At 36.9% G+C, this 20356-nt stretch overlaps 1 protein-coding gene across 3 annotated transcripts in view; it reads right to left on the reverse strand.

Moving 5' to 3' along the window:
- Positions 1–20356, reverse strand: part of COL4A4 (collagen type IV alpha 4 chain) — a 68378-nt gene that overhangs the window by 39510 nt on the left and 8512 nt on the right. For all 3 annotated transcript variants that reach the window (XM_064720596.1, XM_064720598.1, XM_064720595.1), the window contains 12 exons: positions 11155–11289; positions 10230–10274; positions 8470–8586; positions 6027–6095; positions 5768–5803; positions 4975–5037; positions 4525–4560; positions 4316–4357; positions 3311–3391; positions 1879–1932; positions 682–741; positions 24–68 (listed from right to left, as the gene is read on the reverse strand). In XM_064720596.1, the coding sequence (XP_064576666.1) occupies positions 24–68; positions 682–741; positions 1879–1932; positions 3311–3391; positions 4316–4357; positions 4525–4560; positions 4975–5037; positions 5768–5803; positions 6027–6095; positions 8470–8586; positions 10230–10274; positions 11155–11289 (783 nt within the window). The remainder of the gene's footprint in view (positions 1–23; positions 69–681; positions 742–1878; positions 1933–3310; positions 3392–4315; positions 4358–4524; positions 4561–4974; positions 5038–5767; positions 5804–6026; positions 6096–8469; positions 8587–10229; positions 10275–11154; positions 11290–20356) is intronic.

A 20356-nucleotide genomic window follows, 5' to 3' on the forward strand; every position in this document is an offset into this window, starting at 1 on the left:
GCTGATACTTTCTGCCTCCATACCTTCATTCCAGGAGAACCTGCAGGTCCATAAGAACCAGGATGACCCTAATAAAAGCAAGTAGACTGTAAGCTAAAACAGTAAAAACTTGTTTAAAATTAAACCTATTCAGAACTGCTGATAGTTAATGTTACATAGCTAAATATTACTTGGGATATCTTCCAAAAACTTTGAAAAGTTTTTGCAAATAGTTTCTGTGAGAAATGGACAAGAATTAGAGCTATAGACCAAAGCAAACCAGTCAAGTTTTCACTTAATTTTTTTACCATGTTGCATAAAGCACAGTAGTGGAATGCTACTCCACTTCAGCACTGTTAGGCAAATCCAGCACAAGTAAAGTTGCTGTGAAAAACTGCCACCAACACGTATGGAGAACATTAAAATTACTGTGTTAGTACTGTGCTGTTCCAGGGCAGATTTGTGCTGCTCCAAATATTTAGAGGATAACCCTACAGATTTACTTTCTTTCCAAGGAAAGTCTGTATGAGCTTATGTTTAAGTCTGAGACAGGGTAAATCCCAGGGCAAGTCTCCTAAATATTCTATACAGGAGGCTTGACAGATTAGTTCAAAAAATCCTTAAAGGCTTTCTTGAAATTGCAAACTTGAACTGCCTAATTATACTGAATTTATGATATAATTTATTGTGCAACTTTCTTACCCGCAATCCAGGGAATCCAGGAAGGCCTTTTTCACCTTTTTCTCCTCTCCCAAGTATGCCCTAGAGCAGTCAAAATAGTTTTTTTAACCAAGATGCTCAGTGAAGCGTGCCATGCATTTTAATTTTTGTCCATGTATACATTACATAGATGGATCTTGTTTCACTTGTGGGGCTCAGTCACTCGGGCTGACTTTGCACAGCATCCCCAGCAGTGCCTAAGTAGCTCCAGTTATTTGAGGAACCCGCTCTAGTCTCTTCTCTAAGCTTCATATTATTTCAGCAGTTGAATTTGTATGTATTTTTCCTAATGCTTTGGGCATTGTTGAGCTGCTTCAGTTGATTTCTCTGCTCCTGCTTGTGACTAACAAGTGCATGTATTATCATCTACATAGACAGCTAGTACTGGAGTGTGCATATAAAGCCCTTTTTTTCAATGTAAATATTAAATAAAAATATTAGCTTTGTTCTCTTTTCTAGTGCCAAGTAACAGTGATCTTTTAATGATGGAAAATGAACTTCTGAAAAAGTGCCAAACTTACACCTCAGAAAGTTGATGTTCATGCTTCTCATTTCTTCTCTTCTGCTACAAAGCTAAATAAGTTTTTAACATAAACTAGAGTCATTCTTTTGTCTCCAATTTCCTCTTTTTTTCGGAGATCTGGCAGCTTCCTGCCTATGGATTTTCCTCTTCTGGCCACTCAATGTTTAAATTGATCAGGTTGACAGAAAGCAAAGAAAATGTAGAATAGACAGTAAAAAGCAACCCTCTCTCCAAACAGGAGACTCTGCCTTCTCTACCCTTGAGGTCCTCCACAATGTCAAGTTAAAGTCTTCCCTCAACCTTCTGTGGTAAACATACATCATGCCCCACTAAGAACACATTCAGATCATCTCTGTTTCTCTTCTTGAGGAAATAAAACTAATCTGTACTTGTATTTTCTTCACAGTTCCAACCCATTTTGTCAACAGCACAACTGGCAACACCACAGATTTTTTTGCTACCAGGCAACACTGAATAGGTATGTATAAAGCAGACTCAGAAAGATTTTCCAAAGGGTTTTAAATATTTTTGCTTTCACACTGATTTAGGCAGTGATTAAATTTCACAGCAAAAAATGCTGTGCTTTAGAAGTTTAACATAATAACCACACAAGGACTTTGCCAGCACCATGGGAAAAAAAAAGTTCCGTTACTTACTTTGGGTCCACGTGGCCCTCTGTATCCTGTTACCCCAGGTAATCCTTTTTGGCCCTATGTATAAAAGGAAAGTTTTTGTGTATATTAATATGAAGGATACGCCTATGTGCTGCTTAACTTTTTAAAGTCCTACTCTGAATTAGAAGTGTTAAACAGTATGTTTTTAAGCACTGGGTGTATTTCTTTGTGTCCTAGACACAAGAAAAGGAAGAAAAACATTTATGTACTTATCTTTATTTCTCTTAATGCTGTCAGACCAGCATAATGAGTGTGGAGGGAGATGGATATATATTTTAATTTGCTGCTCTTCTTGGTTTGATGCAAGTACTTGATGCAAGTACTCACAAGCATAAATCTTCACTTTTGAGCACAGCCCCAGTATGAATGGCTGCTTACACAGCCATGAATGTGTTGTGTTGTAGAGCAGCAAATTTCCCACTTCCCAGCAACATGGGGAGTTTATGGAGATTCTTTTGGTCCTTTCCCTCTCTTCATACACTTGTACAGCAGCTGTTTGCATGATCAAAGCCCCAGGTCCAACATGTGAAATCTACTGGTTCCCTGAGTTGAAGCTGCAAGGAGCTGGCAATGCCAACTTCACCTTTTCATTTGTGTATTTCAGGAAATTAGACTTGAGGATGCAGAGGACTCTGTAACAATATAGGGCTCTGTAACACAGTTTTTGTTTAAAAAAAACATGGGTTACAAACATTCTAAAGTTCCAAATCACTCAGCTGTAGCTATGGGTAGGTGTGATCTTGAACAAGTACAAGTTGTTTAGGAAAGTTGTGGATGCCCCATTCTTGGAAATGTTCAAGGCCAGTTTGGATGAGGCTTTGAACAACCTGGTCTAGTGGAAGGTGTCCCTGCCCATGGCAGGGGGTTGGGACTAGCTGATCTTTAAGGACTCATCCAACCCAGATGATTCCATTATTCTGTGATAAAACTTGCAATAAAAATTGACAACAAAATCACACTTAACTTTTATATTAAAAGAGCACCCTAGAAGGCTTAAGGTTGGTTCAAAACTGTAGATTGGAGTACAGTTGCCAGTGATATGCAAGATTTATATTGTATTAAACAAGTAAAGTATTAGTGAAGAGCCACAAAGGGATTCAATAGCAAAGTAATCAAATTTGCCAAGATGCCTGAAACATGATTTGCAGTGACAAAAACTGAAGAATACTATTTAAAGCAAGGGCAGTATCTCCTTTCTGCATCAAGACAGTCTTCCCTCCAGAACATGAGCTAAAGTACACATGGGGTGTCCTCTCCTGAAAGCTTGTAGGAAGGGTGCTGAACAGAGGATTCTGCTGCAGCTGGTGGTTTCTTACAGAAAGATAGGTATACTTTATGCCATCCTTGCAAAAATTACATCACAGGATTGTACTTGCTAAGTTGAGCACTGTTAAATATGATGACAAATTAACACCTTTTGTCCTTTGAACAGTTGAGCTCCAGGAGGTCCAACTAACAGTGGTGACCCAGGGGGCCCAGGCAGTCCAATGTCACCCTGTGGAAGCCAAAACAACAGCAGAGATGTTCCATGCAGCATTTCAGTGACACTCAGCTTGTTCTCCTGTTGTACCATAGCACTACATATTTCTGTACTCACTGAAAATGTACTAATTACCTGCAGATAAAGGTTTGCACTGAGATCTGTAAGCCTCTTTACATCTGCCCAGATGAGTAAGGTTGGCAATCTAATCTCCTATTCTCCTGACTCATTAAAAATTATGCTACAGCTAAGGAAATAAATGAGAATGCCTGGCTCCTGCTCCAAATCTGCTGTGGAGATAGCAGTTACAGGACTGTCAAATCTCTTATGTGTACATACAGTCTCTCATATTCTAGACCAAAGTGTCTGAGCACAAGACTTTGTGAATGTGAAATGAAATTATTGATTTGTCGTGGAAAGTTGTCTATGTTAGACACTTGCACAAATTCTAAGAACTGATTGGATCAATTCATAGAAGAAATTTCAAATATTCCACATTGGTTCTATATACCCTGAATATGCTAATATAGGTGGAGACTGGTAATGAACTGTTATCATGTGCTTCTTACACCCTTTCCTTGACATCTGTTCTGCACTTAGCAAGAGATGAGATTCAGGGACTGATCTGGTCCAGCCCATCACTAAGTAATCACAAGTACTGTTGTGATTACCTAGGCAATGTCTGTTCAGAATGTATGTAAATGTTAAGTAACAGTGATGGTTGTTTTTCAAAATCTTCAGAATGTGCTTGATTCCTGAATGCAGCTCACTGAAGGAATTCCTTCTGCTCAGAATTAATTGATTCAATAACTACTTCTGTTCTAACATGATTAGCAGGACACAAAGCCACAAATGAATGGGTTCCAGGGAACTCAACAAGACTCTAGTATTCTTCTAACTCTACAGCAATAATATATATAATATTATTTGTTTTCTTACCGGCTCCCCCTTTTGTCCATCCACTCCAATTCCTGGATTTCCCTAATTGATAAAGAATGTACACTGTTTCAGCATGATCAGAAAAGATTAACATTAGAGTTCAATCAAGTAATTCTTTTGAAAAACTTGATAAAAAGTAAACAAAAGGAACATTTCAAATACTTGTATAAATTATTATTTTACTAACAGCTTCAGAAGTTATTACCTACCTGTTCACCTGGCAAACCAGGGTAACCTGGAACACCCTTTAAAAGAGAATGAAGACAAGTCAATATGTCTGATTTAGAGACAGGTTTTGAAAATTATTTCCTCTTGCTCGTAGGACCTAGAGGCAGAATTTTCTCTTTTACCTATTCCAAAGTGCAATTTACTTCACTTGGTCACTGCTTTGGCTGACCTCTGGTTTCCCCCTTTCCTGTCTCCCACAGGTGGTCTTGGAAAAAGAGAGCACTAGGAGCATTTCTCCATGACCACAGACTGCCAGGATGAAACATGTTCATGCAGTATATTCCTCAACTGCCAAACTCATAAGGTAAAGCGTATTACCTGCCTCAAAAATTACTTTTAGGCTTTGATTCACATTAAGGCAAGTTCTAAAATGGGTAGACAAGAATGAATGCATATCCTAAGGCAAGGCTGTATAACTGTGGGGATCTTACAGGCAAGCCTGGATGGCCTGGGTATCCAGATGGGCCCGTTGTACCTCTTGAGCCCCTAGGTCCCTGGAAAAGATTGAAAAAGGTCTTTTTGTGAACAGAGAAAGAACTTGCCCTTTCCTACACACACCCAGCCCCTCTAGACCACCTTGGACTCAGCCTACTGGCCACTGGATTCCACCCACAGCCTAAAGCTGACACCATGCCTGAAATCTCCCTGTGACAAGAGCAGCCCAGCACCAGCTTCTGGGTAATACTGGACAAGGCACAGTTCTATGTTATTAATGCATGGGGAGTTCTCTTTGTCAGCAGTTGTGCTGTGGTGTAGGGACTTGATACAATGCATCAGTCAATGCCTTTTTCAAGGGTATAACAAGAGGAACCCAAAGCCACCAAGAATGTGATTCAGCAACAAAATTAAACTCTCTTCTTCTTTCATGTTCTTATGGCTGGAATATCATAGAGTGCTACTTATTCTTGGGAGACCCATCAGATACTGTAGGAGAAGATTTCACATCTTGAAGTTCACAGAGAAAATATTCTGTGAATACTAGGGCAACAGCTGCTCCACACACAGCTAATGCAGTAAGGATGGTCTGTTTCTGTTCGCTTTCAGCCAACATGAACTAGCCATAGGAACAAACTATACAGACTTGATGTTTCTCAGACTTTATTCTGGAATTTTGCTATTTAAGGCAGACAGAGAGAAACCCCAATATTTCTTACCATACTAAGGAGAAAAAATGGAAGATCTTCAAGACAAAAAGCAGTTCTAGAACCCACTGACTGTACTTACAGGCAGGCCAGGGGGTCCAGGATCACCTCTCTCTCCCTGTAATGACAATAATTTAACAAATGAATCAGTTCAAGCTTTCTTGTGGGTATTTTCTAACTTTACAGATATTAAGATCATAAACTAGCTGTTAGAGTCGTATATGTGTTTTTAATTTTTTTTCCCACTAAGTTTTATAGCTAGTGAGGAGTAATGGAACAATTACATTTACCATACATGTTTTCCTAGAAATAGATTATTTTTTTCACAATCAGATACTTACCGGAAGTCCTTTTCCAAAATGTAAAATATACACTGAATTTCCTTTTTCTCCTTTTTGCCCTGGAATTCCCTTTAAAGAAAAAGAGTCTTTTAAAACACGGTCTACTTACTGATATCATACATTTCCATGGAGAATGTATGATAACTTCTCAGACTGTGACTTTCTGGTGTCCCTGTATCACAGGGTAATCCACTAGGATCATGAATGATCATTTTATGTAAAAAAGCCTTCTGTACAGTTGAGCAAACCAAGTTCCCACAGCTTCTGGACTCCTGCTCTGTTTAGGTGCTCCTTAGCCTTTGAGTCCTTCAATATTCTACAATCTTCACAAATCTTGCCCTTAGGATCAATTATGCTTTCCTTTTCTTTCAGGGAGGCAGTGGTTTTAAGTACTAGTCCTCTGCCTTCCATGAAAGTTCACTGTGTGATTCAGAAGAATTCAAAGTGATACTGCATACAGATAAAAAAATAAAAGTACGGACTGTATTAGATGCATGTATTCAATGTTTTGAATGTTGAATTGTTATTTCTGAAGTTTTTCCATTTGAAATCCAAATACAGTGGATATAATTTAACTAGGCTAACCACCTGAATACTGAGTTCAATAAAATGGGACACTGTCAACCACTTTAAAACTGTACTCGTACAGTGTTCATGATATCATAAACTGTCTGTCCAAATCCTGCAGTCAGAATGAAACAAGGAAGGTACCTCTCCCTGGAATGGTACAATAAAAGGAAGAATTACAGCTGTCTGCAGCTGGATATAGCTACAGTAGATTGGATACAATTTACAGGTAAACAACAGCTGTTAGGGAACACAGTAAACAAATCAAAAGTTGTTTTTATCTTTAGTTATTTTACATGTGGTCTCTTTTATAATAAAACATTTTTGTTAGATTAAGTTTATCTTCTATATGACTTAGGTAAGGCCTTACAGATAGAAATGACTTTATTTCCAACAAGGTCAATGAAGTAAAGCCAATTTATTAAAACCATATGTACATGGTGTTAAATAAAATGGTACAGGACAATGTTATAAATAAGAATTAAATAAAAATGTTAGCTGTAATGTACAGTCACGTTAGTACCTGGTGCAAGAAATCAATTTAAAAATAGGCAATCTGCATAGAGAGGTTGGAAGAGCATTCTTGCACACGAGGAAATATGGTTACTGTGTGTTGCTTTTCTGGGTAGCCAAATGAATTTGCACTGGAATTTTAGTGTGCAATCCAAGGCTGCATGCCTATTGTGTCTCCCAGTTCTTGTAGGATGCAAATACTTTTCTAGGCCTTCCAAAGAGCACACTCCTGAAATTGGTAGGATTTTTGCTGTCCCATGTTCCATTTTTCCTTTATGCCACTTGTCTAATTACAAAAAAGTAAAACTCTATTTTGAAGACCGTAGTACATAAGAAAATACACGTGAAATTAGAGTTTCAGCAGAAGTAACAAGTTACTTGCAGAGGTATTACAAATGAGGTTATTAGTAAGTTTATAATGTTGTGTCTTTCATAGCATGAAAGTGTATTTTATTCTAGTTGTTATAATCTTTGATAACATCATTACACTCTTGCATCCTCTCCACATTTTTCTAATGGCTGAATTCAGCATTTTATTTAGCTCTCACTTAACACATTTGATATTTCATGTAAAGTGCAGTTGTTTTTATTATGTTACTTAAAAAGTTTCAGGGAAGCTGTTAGATCAACTAATCAGCTCTTATTCATTCATAACTAAAACTTGTTTTCACAATAAATCAAAGACTGGTGACTAGAACTCTTGAGTAAAATTTCTTTGGAGCTACAGAAATAAATTACTGTAGCTTAATGACAAGAATCTTTTTATTTTCAGCAGTTGAGTACTGCTAACACAGCTACTTAAACAATTTAAAGCGCCTTCCATTTTACCAGAAAAAGTAAACAAATATTAAAGTGCTAATTTCAAACTTTTTAACTGTGGAACGATCTCTGCAAATACAGATACGTGTCTAAGCAAGACTAGGAGTGCACAGAGCACATATGTGTAAAAAGGTGGTTAGAAAATCTTAGAGTGAAACTGGATTTAGCCTTGTTGAACCTTCCACTTATTTCTAAGTCATCTCATGTATGTCCCAACCAGTAATGCTTTTAAGAAATTTCAAGTACTAATGAACGCTAAGGGGGTTTCAAGCTACTCCTTTTCAGCTGGAGTGGCAATTCTGGGGAAACAAGACAGAATTTAACTCTCAAGGCAGCCATATGTACTTCAAGTATATAGAAGCTTATTTCACTTTCAAGCTTCATCTGTTAGGGCAGTGTTTCACTCCCATTAAGAAGTGAGTAAGAATTCCTGGGAATTCCCTGTGCAGCACTGTAAAGCTGATGCCACAGTCTAAGAGTCCTTTTAAGAGCTGTTAGCTTGGAGGGGAAATGAACATGCACAGTGGGAATGCCTCTCACATACATAAGGACCTCTTGGTCCCATATAACCGCTTTCTCCTGGGAATCCTGGGTCTCCCCTCGAGCCATTGCAGCCGTCCAAACCATGCTTCCCTCTGGGTCCTTCCCTTCCTGGGAGGCCCTGAAAGACAGTTTAATCTTGATGAGAAATAACCATGATTAATGGGAAATTACTTTTTAAATTAACAGAACAGTTCAGAAATAAATATATCTCAGATGTGAATGAGATGACCTCTGACGACCTTTACGGTGGTGCTGGTTTCATATTCTTTTGCATTAGAAATGTCTTTTATTCTGAATAGATTTTTTTGTAGGGTAGAACAAATGAGGTAAGTCTTTTGTTTATTTTTCTTTTAATTCTGTTCATAAACTTTTCTTTATACCCTTAAAAGTTTTGAGCCTGTTTTGCCCTCCTCCTGATCCATACCTCACAGCAGAAAATGAGTAAACAATTCGACTGGGTGCACTGGCAATTCGGACAGCACTAGACCCACTACAGCTATAAAGCAGAAAAAACTCACAAAAAAACCCCCCAAAAACCAAAAAAGAAATATAATAATTTCAAGCAACTTCATGCTTTTTAATTGTTAGGATAAAACAAGTAAAAAGAGGATATAGCTTGACCCAGGCATACAGAAATTACAGAGATTGTAGTTTTTCTAACCTAGTAATAACTAACCAGTGTCCAAATAAGGATTAGTTCTACTAAAAATTAGTACTTGGGCAATAAAACAATGAGATTTTCTTGGAATTGTTATCCTGTTGGAGAAAAAAAATTGCACAGAATTAAAGATTTTTGTAATGACAACATATTAATTTTGACACAAAATTTTTTTGGGGGGGAGAAGTGTGAAAAATCATTAAGAGAGTATCCTGGTCATTTACCTGAAACACTTTTGTCAATTCTACCTTCTTCTTGTCTGTAAATTCTTCAGTCTAATTTGTGGACACTGTTTTCAAATGAACATTCTTTGCAAAAAAAAATATACATTTCTTGGGAACACTTCCTCTTTTTGTGCCAAATTTTGGGCTTGTGACCTCTGCACTACCCAGACATTTTGGCAACAGTCCCACTGTCAAATGTGGACAGCTGACAAACAGATGCTACAACACCCACTCAGCTTTTGGTTCTGTTTTTACTTCCAAAACTCAACATTTTAACTCTGTTTGATCCACATGAAACTGGTAGCATCACAAGAATTCAGTTCTAGCAGAGGATTTTGAAAAATGCATTATCTAAGATACTATTTCACCAATTTTTCACATTGAAAAAGACATAATTAAAAATACATTATCACATGCTTATAAAGACATCTTTCGGACCCACTTTGCTTATTCAGTCCCTATTCAGGTTAAAATTACTGGACTCAGTGGTTGAGTTTCTTCCTGCAAGAGGACTACAAACAAAAATCAGAATGTTAGAACAAAAAACAGTTCATTGTTTGAGATATTCTCAGAGATGTTAAAAATGAACCAAGCAAACTACAAGCAAACAAGTGTATTATAGAACCTGAGAGAAGAAATACTCTGCTTTTAAGCCTAGTGGTAGTCTCTGCCTTCACTTCCCCACTCCTGCTTGAAAATTCTGTACTTACCTCTTTGGGATTTGGTGGTGCTTGTTATCAATAGGAAACACAGTTGAAGTTAACCTAGTTATTTTACATTTTTTCAAAACATGTAACTCTCTGAGAGAAATGTTAGAGGACTTGCTATGAATTTATGGGATCTGTAATTTTTACAAAGAAATATTTGTTTAATACGTACAGGAACACCATCTAAACCAGGAAATCCTGGAACTCCGGTTGGGCCCTAAAAAGAGGTGATATGAAAAAACAAAGTTGATGAGATTATTACTTAAAAAGAATGAAAAATAAGAATATGTGCTACTATATAGCAAGAAACAAAAAACCAGTCTTGTTTAAAATATTAATCAAAAGCCATATTTTCAGAAATTAAGTATCTGAAAAAAACTTCTACAGGCCTAGCAGAAGAGTAGTGCCAACAGTTACCCATGTAACAGGTGGTACAAACTCCTAATACTCAATAGCTATTCATACTCCAAAGATTATAAACAGATAGAATAGGAAGTTACCTGTAACTTATAAAATATTTCTATACATAATTTAACAAACCTACTCCTGTTTTGATAAAATTTTTGTTACAGCATTTACATTTCAGGTGTGCTAGATACTGACATTAGTGATTTCACTCTGAGATCAGTCAAATTAGACTATTAAAACTAATAGGAAGTACCAAGGGCCAGGGATTGTACAGATATGAAAGATATGAATCTGAACTGCAGATTATACTGTGCAGTTTATACTCTCTAAGTGGTAATAAATCTCTGTTTAGCGCAGCATTTTTAAAAGCACCATACTGCTCCCTCCAGCTCCACATTTCTACACATTCTTTGAGATTACGGAGGATGATATGGTATGTGACAATCAGAGTCTGTCCACCATCTTTTACATCTTCTGACAATTCTAATTCTGCAATCCACAGCAAAAAAAATCTACTGAAATATTTTTTCAAGAATTAGTTCTCTTTAATTAGCTTCTGTGAGAATTTTGTGTAAGCAATAGTATAGTTTGGCAAATGCTTTTTTGGTCATTCAGTTTCTGTTTCACTTATCAACATTTTAATTTACATACTTTATAAACCTAAAAGAGCTGTCTGTGGTGTTTCCTACCTTATCACCTTTTTCTCCAGCTGGCCCAGGCTTCCCATTCTCACCTCTCTGTCCTTTCTCCCCTGGCAGACCAGCTGGTCCTGTAGATCCCAAGGACCCAATTGGACCTTGAGCTCCCAGCTCACCAGGCTGACCCTGAAAAGAGTCCAAAGAAGTGAATGAATACTGCTGTAGCCCCCACAGCAATTCAGAGATGAACCTGTGCATAAAACAAGGCTAACAATGTATAAATATTCATGATTCAAAACAGTTGCTGGACAGCCTGCAAAACTGTCTCACGGATTAGCTGCTGTAGGACCTTCAAATTTAACAGCTTGCTGGAGGTGATCATTTATTTTCACCTTCATCAGGTCTCCAAGACCACCTCTCTGAGATGCTTGGGATAACCTCCAAGTCTTCCTGGCTCCAGCAATTTAAGTATCACCTTTTGCAAGCCTAGGACTTCAATGAGCATTGATTTCCCACCAGAAAAATGAGGAGTCCTTTTAGACAAAGGGACTTTGTACACAATTAGAACAATCTAGCGAGTTCCCTCTTTCAAGTCATGATATGCCAATAAGTTTTTCTAGCTCACATTTTTCATAATCACTCTCATATCTTAGTGCCTCATATAAAACTTGTGAAGTTCCTGGAGAAAAAAGAATAGTTATTAGCTAACATATTTACAGAAAGTATCAATTTTAACAGATTGTGTTAAAATGGTTTGGGAGCTTGAAGAATGTAATTTATCTATAAATGGCTCTAAAATGAGTATTTGTACCTTCATTACCACACAATCTCCATAGATTTCTATTAACTTTTCAAGGTACTATACATTCTTCTAAAGCAAAATTGCTTGCCATGCCAACTGACTTTTCAGTCTATAACACTGGTGTGCAGTTGTTTCAGATGTGTTGCAGTTTTTGTTCTGTGCTGCCCAACAACTATGCAATCATAGATTCAAAGTGCTGAATGAAGCAAGCTTTCTAATCAGGCCTCATATGTGAGCTGTCTACACTTCTACCCTACAAAAATCTATGTATTTGCAGGTCTTTATTTTGTTTACATATCTTTTTCATTTTATATCATTATCCTTGTTTACCTATAACTTGTTCTGTTTCCAAGCTGAAGTCTGTTTTGCTTTCAAGACTTCATCCACTAATTATACTAAATTATTAGAACTATAATTCATTCCATTAGCTACACAGTATGTATAATCAATCAATAATTTATTGTACTATAGAATTAATTATTATAATTAATTATAATCCTGTATTTTAAAAGAGAGGAAAAGGGAACCCCACACATTCCTGAGAAAACCATATGGCATTAGGACCACTTGAGGGCAGTAAAAGATATTTCAGTATTCACAGAAGTAACAGGCTATATCTTTACTTTTATGAATGGATTGAAGGAAGAAAAAAAAAGAGAAATAAAGACGATTGTAAGAAGATATGCAGCTTCAGGAAGCAAAATAAATGAATGCTTTCTTCTCAGTGTAAACATTTCAGCAGGCTGAATCTGTCTGAACAAAATCTTGTGAATTCCAGCCAGGGACTTAAGCTTCTTTTCCTTTTTATTTATTTTCTCATTGTCTTTAAAATCAGTGTGATTTGACAGTGAAAAGAAGTGAAAAAATGTATGGTATGCATCATTCAATCAAATCAACAAAACAACAGAGAAGTTATTTAATACATGTTTGAACAGGAACATATTATAGGTTCCTTCCCCAGTGGAAGTAGGGCTGGATGACCAGTGGCCCTAAAACTATGAACCAGAACTTAGTCCAGAGGCTGGGAAAAGAAGTCCTACACTCAAAAATAAGGACCACCTGAAAAAAAGAATCCTCATATGAGTCATGTTCCATTTATCTTTACTTGCTCCTCTCACTTCAGCCTTGATCCTGCTTCCAGAGAAGTCACTGCCAAAAATTCCAGGGCAGACTTAGCATCTTGTCTTCTCTAACAGTTACAATTTTTGAGATACCAGAATTTCAGCAGTGTAAAATATTGTGCAAATTAAGTGCTACTGGTATTAAAAGCTGATGATTCTGCATCCTTGTTAACAGTGAATGGACAGTTGGGATTCTGGGTGTTGAGTGTTTGCTTACATGAGCAGTTGCAGCCTGTCTACTCACAGAGCCTTGCTCATTCTATGTTAGAATTAATTTATTAATTGAACTACTTCTAAGGTAGCTATTATGCCCTTTAAATATTTCATTGAAAAAGATAATTGGACTACCATTTTAATTAAACCATCATTTTGTGTACAAGGGAAATGAATCAGACTAATAATAAAATACAACTCTTTGAACCATTAACTTTACTGGAAGTGGCATGACTTTTTAGATCTCTAAACTATCTATTACCTTGCAAAATGCATCATTCATCAACAGGAAAAGAAAAGCATAAGATGTTTTGCACTATTTTTTTAGTGTGTTTGTCTTTTTGTGCATTTGGTTGACAACAGGTTTCTGCACCAACTTCAGTATTTTTAATTAATAGTGTATATGCTCTGAATTCAAGAGTTGAAAGAGAAAATTTTCAAACATGTTATATCCTTTGGACAGTTAAGAAACATGATTTTTATTGCACTCAGATAAAAAAAAGCTGAGACGCTGTAGGCATTCTATGGTAGTTATTCTAATTAAGAAATAAACACTTACAGGACATGTAGTCCTTTAGGTTGGTAAAATGTCTTCATTTGCTGCTACACTGTGAATTTAATTGACTTCATGGTCTTCAGTAGAAGGTAGTGAAGTCATAGAACAGAGTCACTGAATTCAGAATTCACAATGGGTTTGGCAGCTGATACAACTTTAGCATGCCATGTGAAGCTGATGGATTCTCTCTCTTTCTTTCAGCTCAAAGACTGATAATGACTGGAGCTTTGTTAAGACCAAACTGATACCATGCCATAACATCTATTATCACATCTATTATTTGTGCCCATCCAATGTGACTACCACAGCATTACAGTCTCAGGACAGCTGTAAAAATAAAGAGGATGAAGGTAGTCATGCTCATGTGGAAATGACAAATTAGCTCAGATAAAATGAACAGAATATTATGCCCGCTCTGCCATCTGATGCCAATAAATTCCTCTAGGTTTTCAGTGCCTTGTTAATTGTCTAGGTCAGGAGCTACCATGCCAAGACTATGGTCTGTTATTTTAGCATATCCTGGGCTTGACCTGCAGTAAGAAATTGACTTTAAGCAAAACAAGGCTATATTTTTTTTTAATTAACTATGCTTCCTAAGACTAAGACTGCAAGTACTTCAGAATCATGCAACAAAACATTTAATGCTGTTTGGGAAAGGCAATGGCCAAGGTTAACTGGAATTTTTTTTAATGCATGAGACTGAAGAGCATCTGATTTTGAGAATACCTTGAGCACTTAGCTGTCTCAAGCACAATGTTTTAAAGGAGTACTAATTGGAAATAAAAAGGTCATGCTACTCAAGTGAATGGTCTTGCTTCTCCTTATCAAAAAAGTCAAAAGAAGCCCAGTTATCACCTTCAGTGCAGACAGTACCCTGTGTTACAGGCTATGGAGATGTACCAGTCATTTGTGAAATGCACTTACCTTCTGTTCATAAGAGCAAAAGTGAAAATGCCCAGCATTTCCACACAGATTGTAGGCAAATAATACAGCAGCCCTTTCCACTGTGCATTGGACTCTGGCTTGTAACCAGTCATTTTCATTTCACAGGAGCAGGACAGAGCAAGAAGGAAAGGAAAGCAGTCTGTGGGCAAGAGAGGAGTGCTCACTAAGGCATTTGGAGAAATGTTTTGTTTTGTAATTTGCTTAGTGAGGTGGGGGCATCTGCTGCTGCTCTAAGCTCCACCCATATCCTTTTCCCGTTTGGAAGAGCTGGTCAATTACAAAGCCACAGCTTCCAGGGTTTGGAGGGGTGTCCATTCTGGGACGATTCTACTCCTCACTGCATAAGACTAGAACCAAACTAATTTTCACTGCAAGTCAAGGCTCAAAAAAACCCAGAACAAAGCCTCTTCTAAATACAAACCTGATTAAGATGAGATGAATCTGAGAAATCACACAATTTGGAATTAAATCCAGTCTATTGTCCTTAATAGATTAGATAATTTTTTTTCACAGATTTTTAGCCAAGTAAATGCAATAATAATACTTAGAGCTTAAGAATCATAGAATTTCATAGAATGGTTTGGGATAGAAGGGATCTTAAAGATCAAGTAGTTCCATACCCCCTGTTATGGTTGGGATGACCTTCCACTAGACCAGGTCACTCAAAACCTGGCCTTGAACACTTTCAAGGATAAGGCATCCACAATTTCCCTGGGCAGCCTGTATCAGGGCCTCACCACCCTCACAGTGAAGAATTTCTTCCTCATATCTAACCTAAATTGTCTTTCACCCTGAAGCTACTACCTACAGGCCCTTGTAAATACTCTACTTTTCTTGTAAAGAAGATCTGAACCAAGCTCTGAACTATTGGAAAATTTGGCAACTTATATTTGGCAACTTTATTATATTTTTCAATGATATAATATGCTGTAAGAACAAAACCCCTGATGATGTAGTTTAGTATTCACAGTGATACTTCACAGAAGCATGAGAAATCACAGTGAAGTGCTGAAAACATCATTCACAATGTATACACTAGGTTTGTGTTTTAACCCTGTGGGACTATAAAAAGAAAATCTATCCTATAAGCCAGTGGGTGTCACTATTGTGTTTAACTCAACAAATCATAATTTAGCACTGAAATTCTTAACTACTAATGGCTGAAAGGTACAAATAGAGAGCTACAAATAGAGCACAGATAATATAGAAATAGACCACAAATAATTAACATCAGCTTAGCTAAAATTGAGTTTTGCTCTGTAATATTTTATTGAAGTCACTGTTGACAATTTTTGGTTGATTCAAATCTGTAAAAAAGAATCATTTTGTAGAGTTTTATCTTGCTTGATGTAGAAAAGCTTGGCAATCTGCAGCAACTGAGAAAAAATACCATTTTCAGTATGGTAGGACAGGGGAACCAAAAGTATTAAAAAAAAAAAAGATGCTCAAGAACAAAAGGAGGTATAATTACTAAGGTCAAAACTTCTGAAAATTTGATAAATGTGTAATATGAAAAATGCTAATTTACAGATACTCTAGCTGGACAATCATGCATGACAAACAACCTCAAAGAGACCTTGCAGTGATTGGTGGGATTCTCCGTAAAGACTGGGGTGGTTCTGTTCCTATTCCACAATCTGGTAAGCAGGATCCATTCCCTACCAGTTCAAATCCTCACTTCTGCAGCAAGAGAACTGCCTATTCCTCTGCCCAGTTCCAAAAAAAAAAAAAAAAAAAAAAAGAAAAAAGGTGTGGTCTGCTTCAGATATAGGTTTAGGGGTCTCATTTCTCTGTGTCTGTTTTATAGAAAAACATAGTATATTTCAGTGAATGTAAATGAAATGTGTAACTGGTCTCAGGAATCTTCTGCTTTAAAACTGCTTTAAAACTTACAGCTAATGTACTGGGGAAAAATGATCAATGGGAGAAATCTAGATTTCCTCAGATATTAGTGTACATACATCTCTGATAGTGCACTTGAGACCAAGCAGAAGGATTTTACATATTTATTTCCTGAGCATCCAATTTGAAAATTCAAATACAAGTACAGGATATTCCACGTGAATGACAGACTGCCACTGCATGCCAATACCATAGCACTGCAAAAATAGTGTGTTTTAATAAATGTCTCTTACTTCCCAAAACAGACAGAATTTGCACCATTTTCTGAGTTAGTGCATTTTAAATGTGTTTACAATGTGCTGTAAATTGAACTCCAATAACCCATGGAACCTACTAAGGAAATTTACTCACAAGATCTACTGAGATGTTACAAGAGAAGCAGTGCCAGAATACTGACTTACTCCCAGGTAACTTTGCTCATTCTTACCCCAAGGCAGTGCATTCTTGCCCGGCAGTGACTGATACCAGCTGACTTCCTGACTTACCTGTGACACCCAAGTGACTCAGCATCTCTTGTGAATGCCTACTCCTTACATCTGAAGTGTCAGAGAGTGTAAAACCCTCCTCTTAGATTTCTGTTTGCTGCATTCTCCCCTACACTAGGATAAAAAATCAACATCTTGCTTCATCTGCAAAAGAACGAACATTGGTCCTGCTGAGTTCTATCTATTATTCACTTGATCCAGGCATTTCACATGACGCCAGATCAGGTTGGCTCATGAATAGATGCTTGCTTCCCAAATCTACTTAACTAAAAACAAAGCCAAGGGAATTGAATAGGATCAAACTCCGGTTTGATCAGCACAGGGGTCAGCACAGGACAGGTTTACAATCGGTCAGTGCTAACTGCAAACTTTTTTTTAGCTATCTAAATTCTATTAGAGCAGCCAGCGTTTTTGGAAGCTAAGCTGGTGATACAACACTGCAGGAGTTTTCCAGGAAACAACTCTCCAATTTAAAAAAAGAGGATGAAATGGTGGAAAAGTTTTACGATGTCTTTAATGAAAATTGAAATCACAGACTTCATGTGATTCCTTTTACCAAAAAGGAAGAAGGGAAAAAGAATCTAATAAGTCAGGTAGAACACTTACTGCCATATATACTTTCACTAATGATGTTTTGCTTCGTTTAGCTGTTCTACAGTTCTGAAATGTCCAGGTATAATAGCACACAGTGTGGACAAAGAGACCTAGCAGCACATTTTAATGGATCCTATGGAAGAGAGAGTTGTCCTTTTGAGCTGTGACATAAGATTAAAAGATAAACAGTATCATGAGAGACTAACTCAAATAAGACTGCAGTCTCAAGTGAACAGAAGTAAAAATTTCATTGTGGTGTGAACAATTGTAATGACATACAACTAGCAGTGGTGATTAAAATGTTTTTTTCAGTGACTTCTTGATAATGAATAGGAGTACAAATCTATTTCTTGCACAAAGTTATGGCTGAGAGAAGTAAAAATTACAGGTATACAAGCTCTTCTAAAATTCAATAGGGCAACTGATGCATAGCTATAACGGTTTTATTTCAATGAAAGTTTAAGTATTTGCTTTTACTTTTCTGTCAACTTGCCCATTATCAATACATTCAAATATGGCCATGGCAGTTTTATTTTCTTATTCCCATGATCTGCTGTTCTAGCTAAACCTTAATTATCATTATCTTGTCCACTTACATAAAGAAGGCTTTTGATATTAGAATTTAAAATATTTTCAAATGTGTGGAGGAACAGAATGCAAGAAAATAGTGCAGAAGGCAGTCTCACACCTGAGGAGTTGCAGCTGTACTAATTACCAAAGATTAGGAACAGGCCTGCCCTTAACAGGCCACAGCTGTGTCCAATAAGAAGACGAGTGCTACAAAAGAGTGGGTGAGCTGGGTGAGAGATGGAGTTTGTTGGTTGTGCTCTGAGCAGGGTTGGAGTTTGTTGTGTTGGGAAGAAGAAGGAGTCGGTGCTGTGAGGAGCTGCACATGAGAAATCACTTGGAAGGTATGGAACTTTTGAAATAAGTTGGCAACACAAATGAGCAAATAGAAGGCTTACTAACAAAAGTTCTGAATCTTTAGGCTTGTGTACTGTACAATGCCAGAGGCTTTTAATAACCATTTATTTTTTACAATTTCAAGACAGGATTGAGGAAGATCCAAAACTCCGAGGAACCAGCCCCAGAGTAGGACTCAGACAGAAAAGCAGATAAAGCAGATGTTTTGCATTCTAGAAAGCTAACAATAAGATAAACCAATCTTTTATTTTGTAATGAGTAGTCTCCACAAAAGATTGGAGAGCAAAGTTAGTGTGTCAGAGTGTAAAAGCAGAATACAGCAAAGTTTAAAAACCGGAAGAATTGTAGTATGAAAGAAAATATTAAATAATCCTATAGAAAATCGTTAATTACCATACATTAGGATAGAAAATATGTGCAGTAATCTGTGTGAGGCATGTTTCATGTGGGGTCTGAAGAGTACTTCTGTTTCTAGTATATTGATTAATATAAATGACTGCATGAAATATAGATTAATATTACATTGGAGATACTTTTTCCATTGTCCATTAGGCTACAAGTGCATGCTTATTTCAGAGCTTTTTCACAAAATGGTACAATTCTCAGACTTATAGTTGCATAACAACACTGAACTAATTTTGAATTGTTTATTACGCTTCTAGTTGGCATTTAAGTCTTGTTCCTTGGAATTGTTTAGAAAACTAACTGTAAATGCATTAATCGTAGTACAGTTTACATGTGATGAGGACAGCCTAGGAAAGAGCTAGAACAACGGCAGGAGGTATTTATTATTTACTGACTGATTATGAGCATGTAATTCAGAACTTCCGGGCAACTCTCTTGTTTGAGAGTTAGTTGTTTTTAAATGGCACTTCAGATCAGGTTTTCGGTATCCAAAACAGTCTGTTCAGTAGCACTGAGAGACACTGCAGAGGTACCAGTCAAAATACTTTTCCTGGGATGCCCTTTTGTTAGCACAGTGTTACAGAGATATACGCATCCTAGGCCTCTATTATGAAAATCCTACAGCATGGGGGACTTTCACATAGACATAATCCTGGAGGATTAGGATAGGATCCAAGGACACCAGGGCAGTGATCATGACACAGCAAAGCGTGCAGCTAACTGCAGAAGCACAGGAAGAAAAAGGTGTCTTGCTGTTCTGGCAACTCAGGTTGCACACAAAATGGGGCATGTGGCTCTTCCAAAATTGATCCACCATATTCAACCTTCCTAAACTTAAACATAATACTTTGGTAGAAACAATTTTCATCACTGACAATTTTTAGTTGACCACTAATCAGTACATATATATACAAAATTTGTATGTAATATATATATATATAAGTTTTTTCCTCACACAAAGTTTAAATTATTGGCTATCTCTATATAGAGATGTATTCTGAGAAAGAACAGCCAAGATAAACTAATCATCATGAACGTATTTCAATTAACAACATGCACACTTACTAATTTTAGCATGTAATGTGAAAATGGCTTAGAGCTGTTTTATAATTATTCACAAGACAAAGAAAATTCAAGGTTTTTTTTAAAGTTAGTATCTTAAGTGAGCAAGATAAAAAGTCTGCTAATGTTTTTGGAGTCACCCAACCCAAATAAGAAATAACTAAGTTCTTATAAAACTAGAGAATGGCATGGACATTCTCTTTCAACCAGCCTCTTAATCAAAGACAAGTATAGATTTCTGTAC

Source organism: Zonotrichia leucophrys, chromosome 9, assembly GCF_028769735.1.
Source record: "Zonotrichia leucophrys gambelii isolate GWCS_2022_RI chromosome 9, RI_Zleu_2.0, whole genome shotgun sequence".
Lineage (NCBI taxonomy): Eukaryota > Metazoa > Chordata > Aves > Passeriformes > Passerellidae > Zonotrichia > Zonotrichia leucophrys.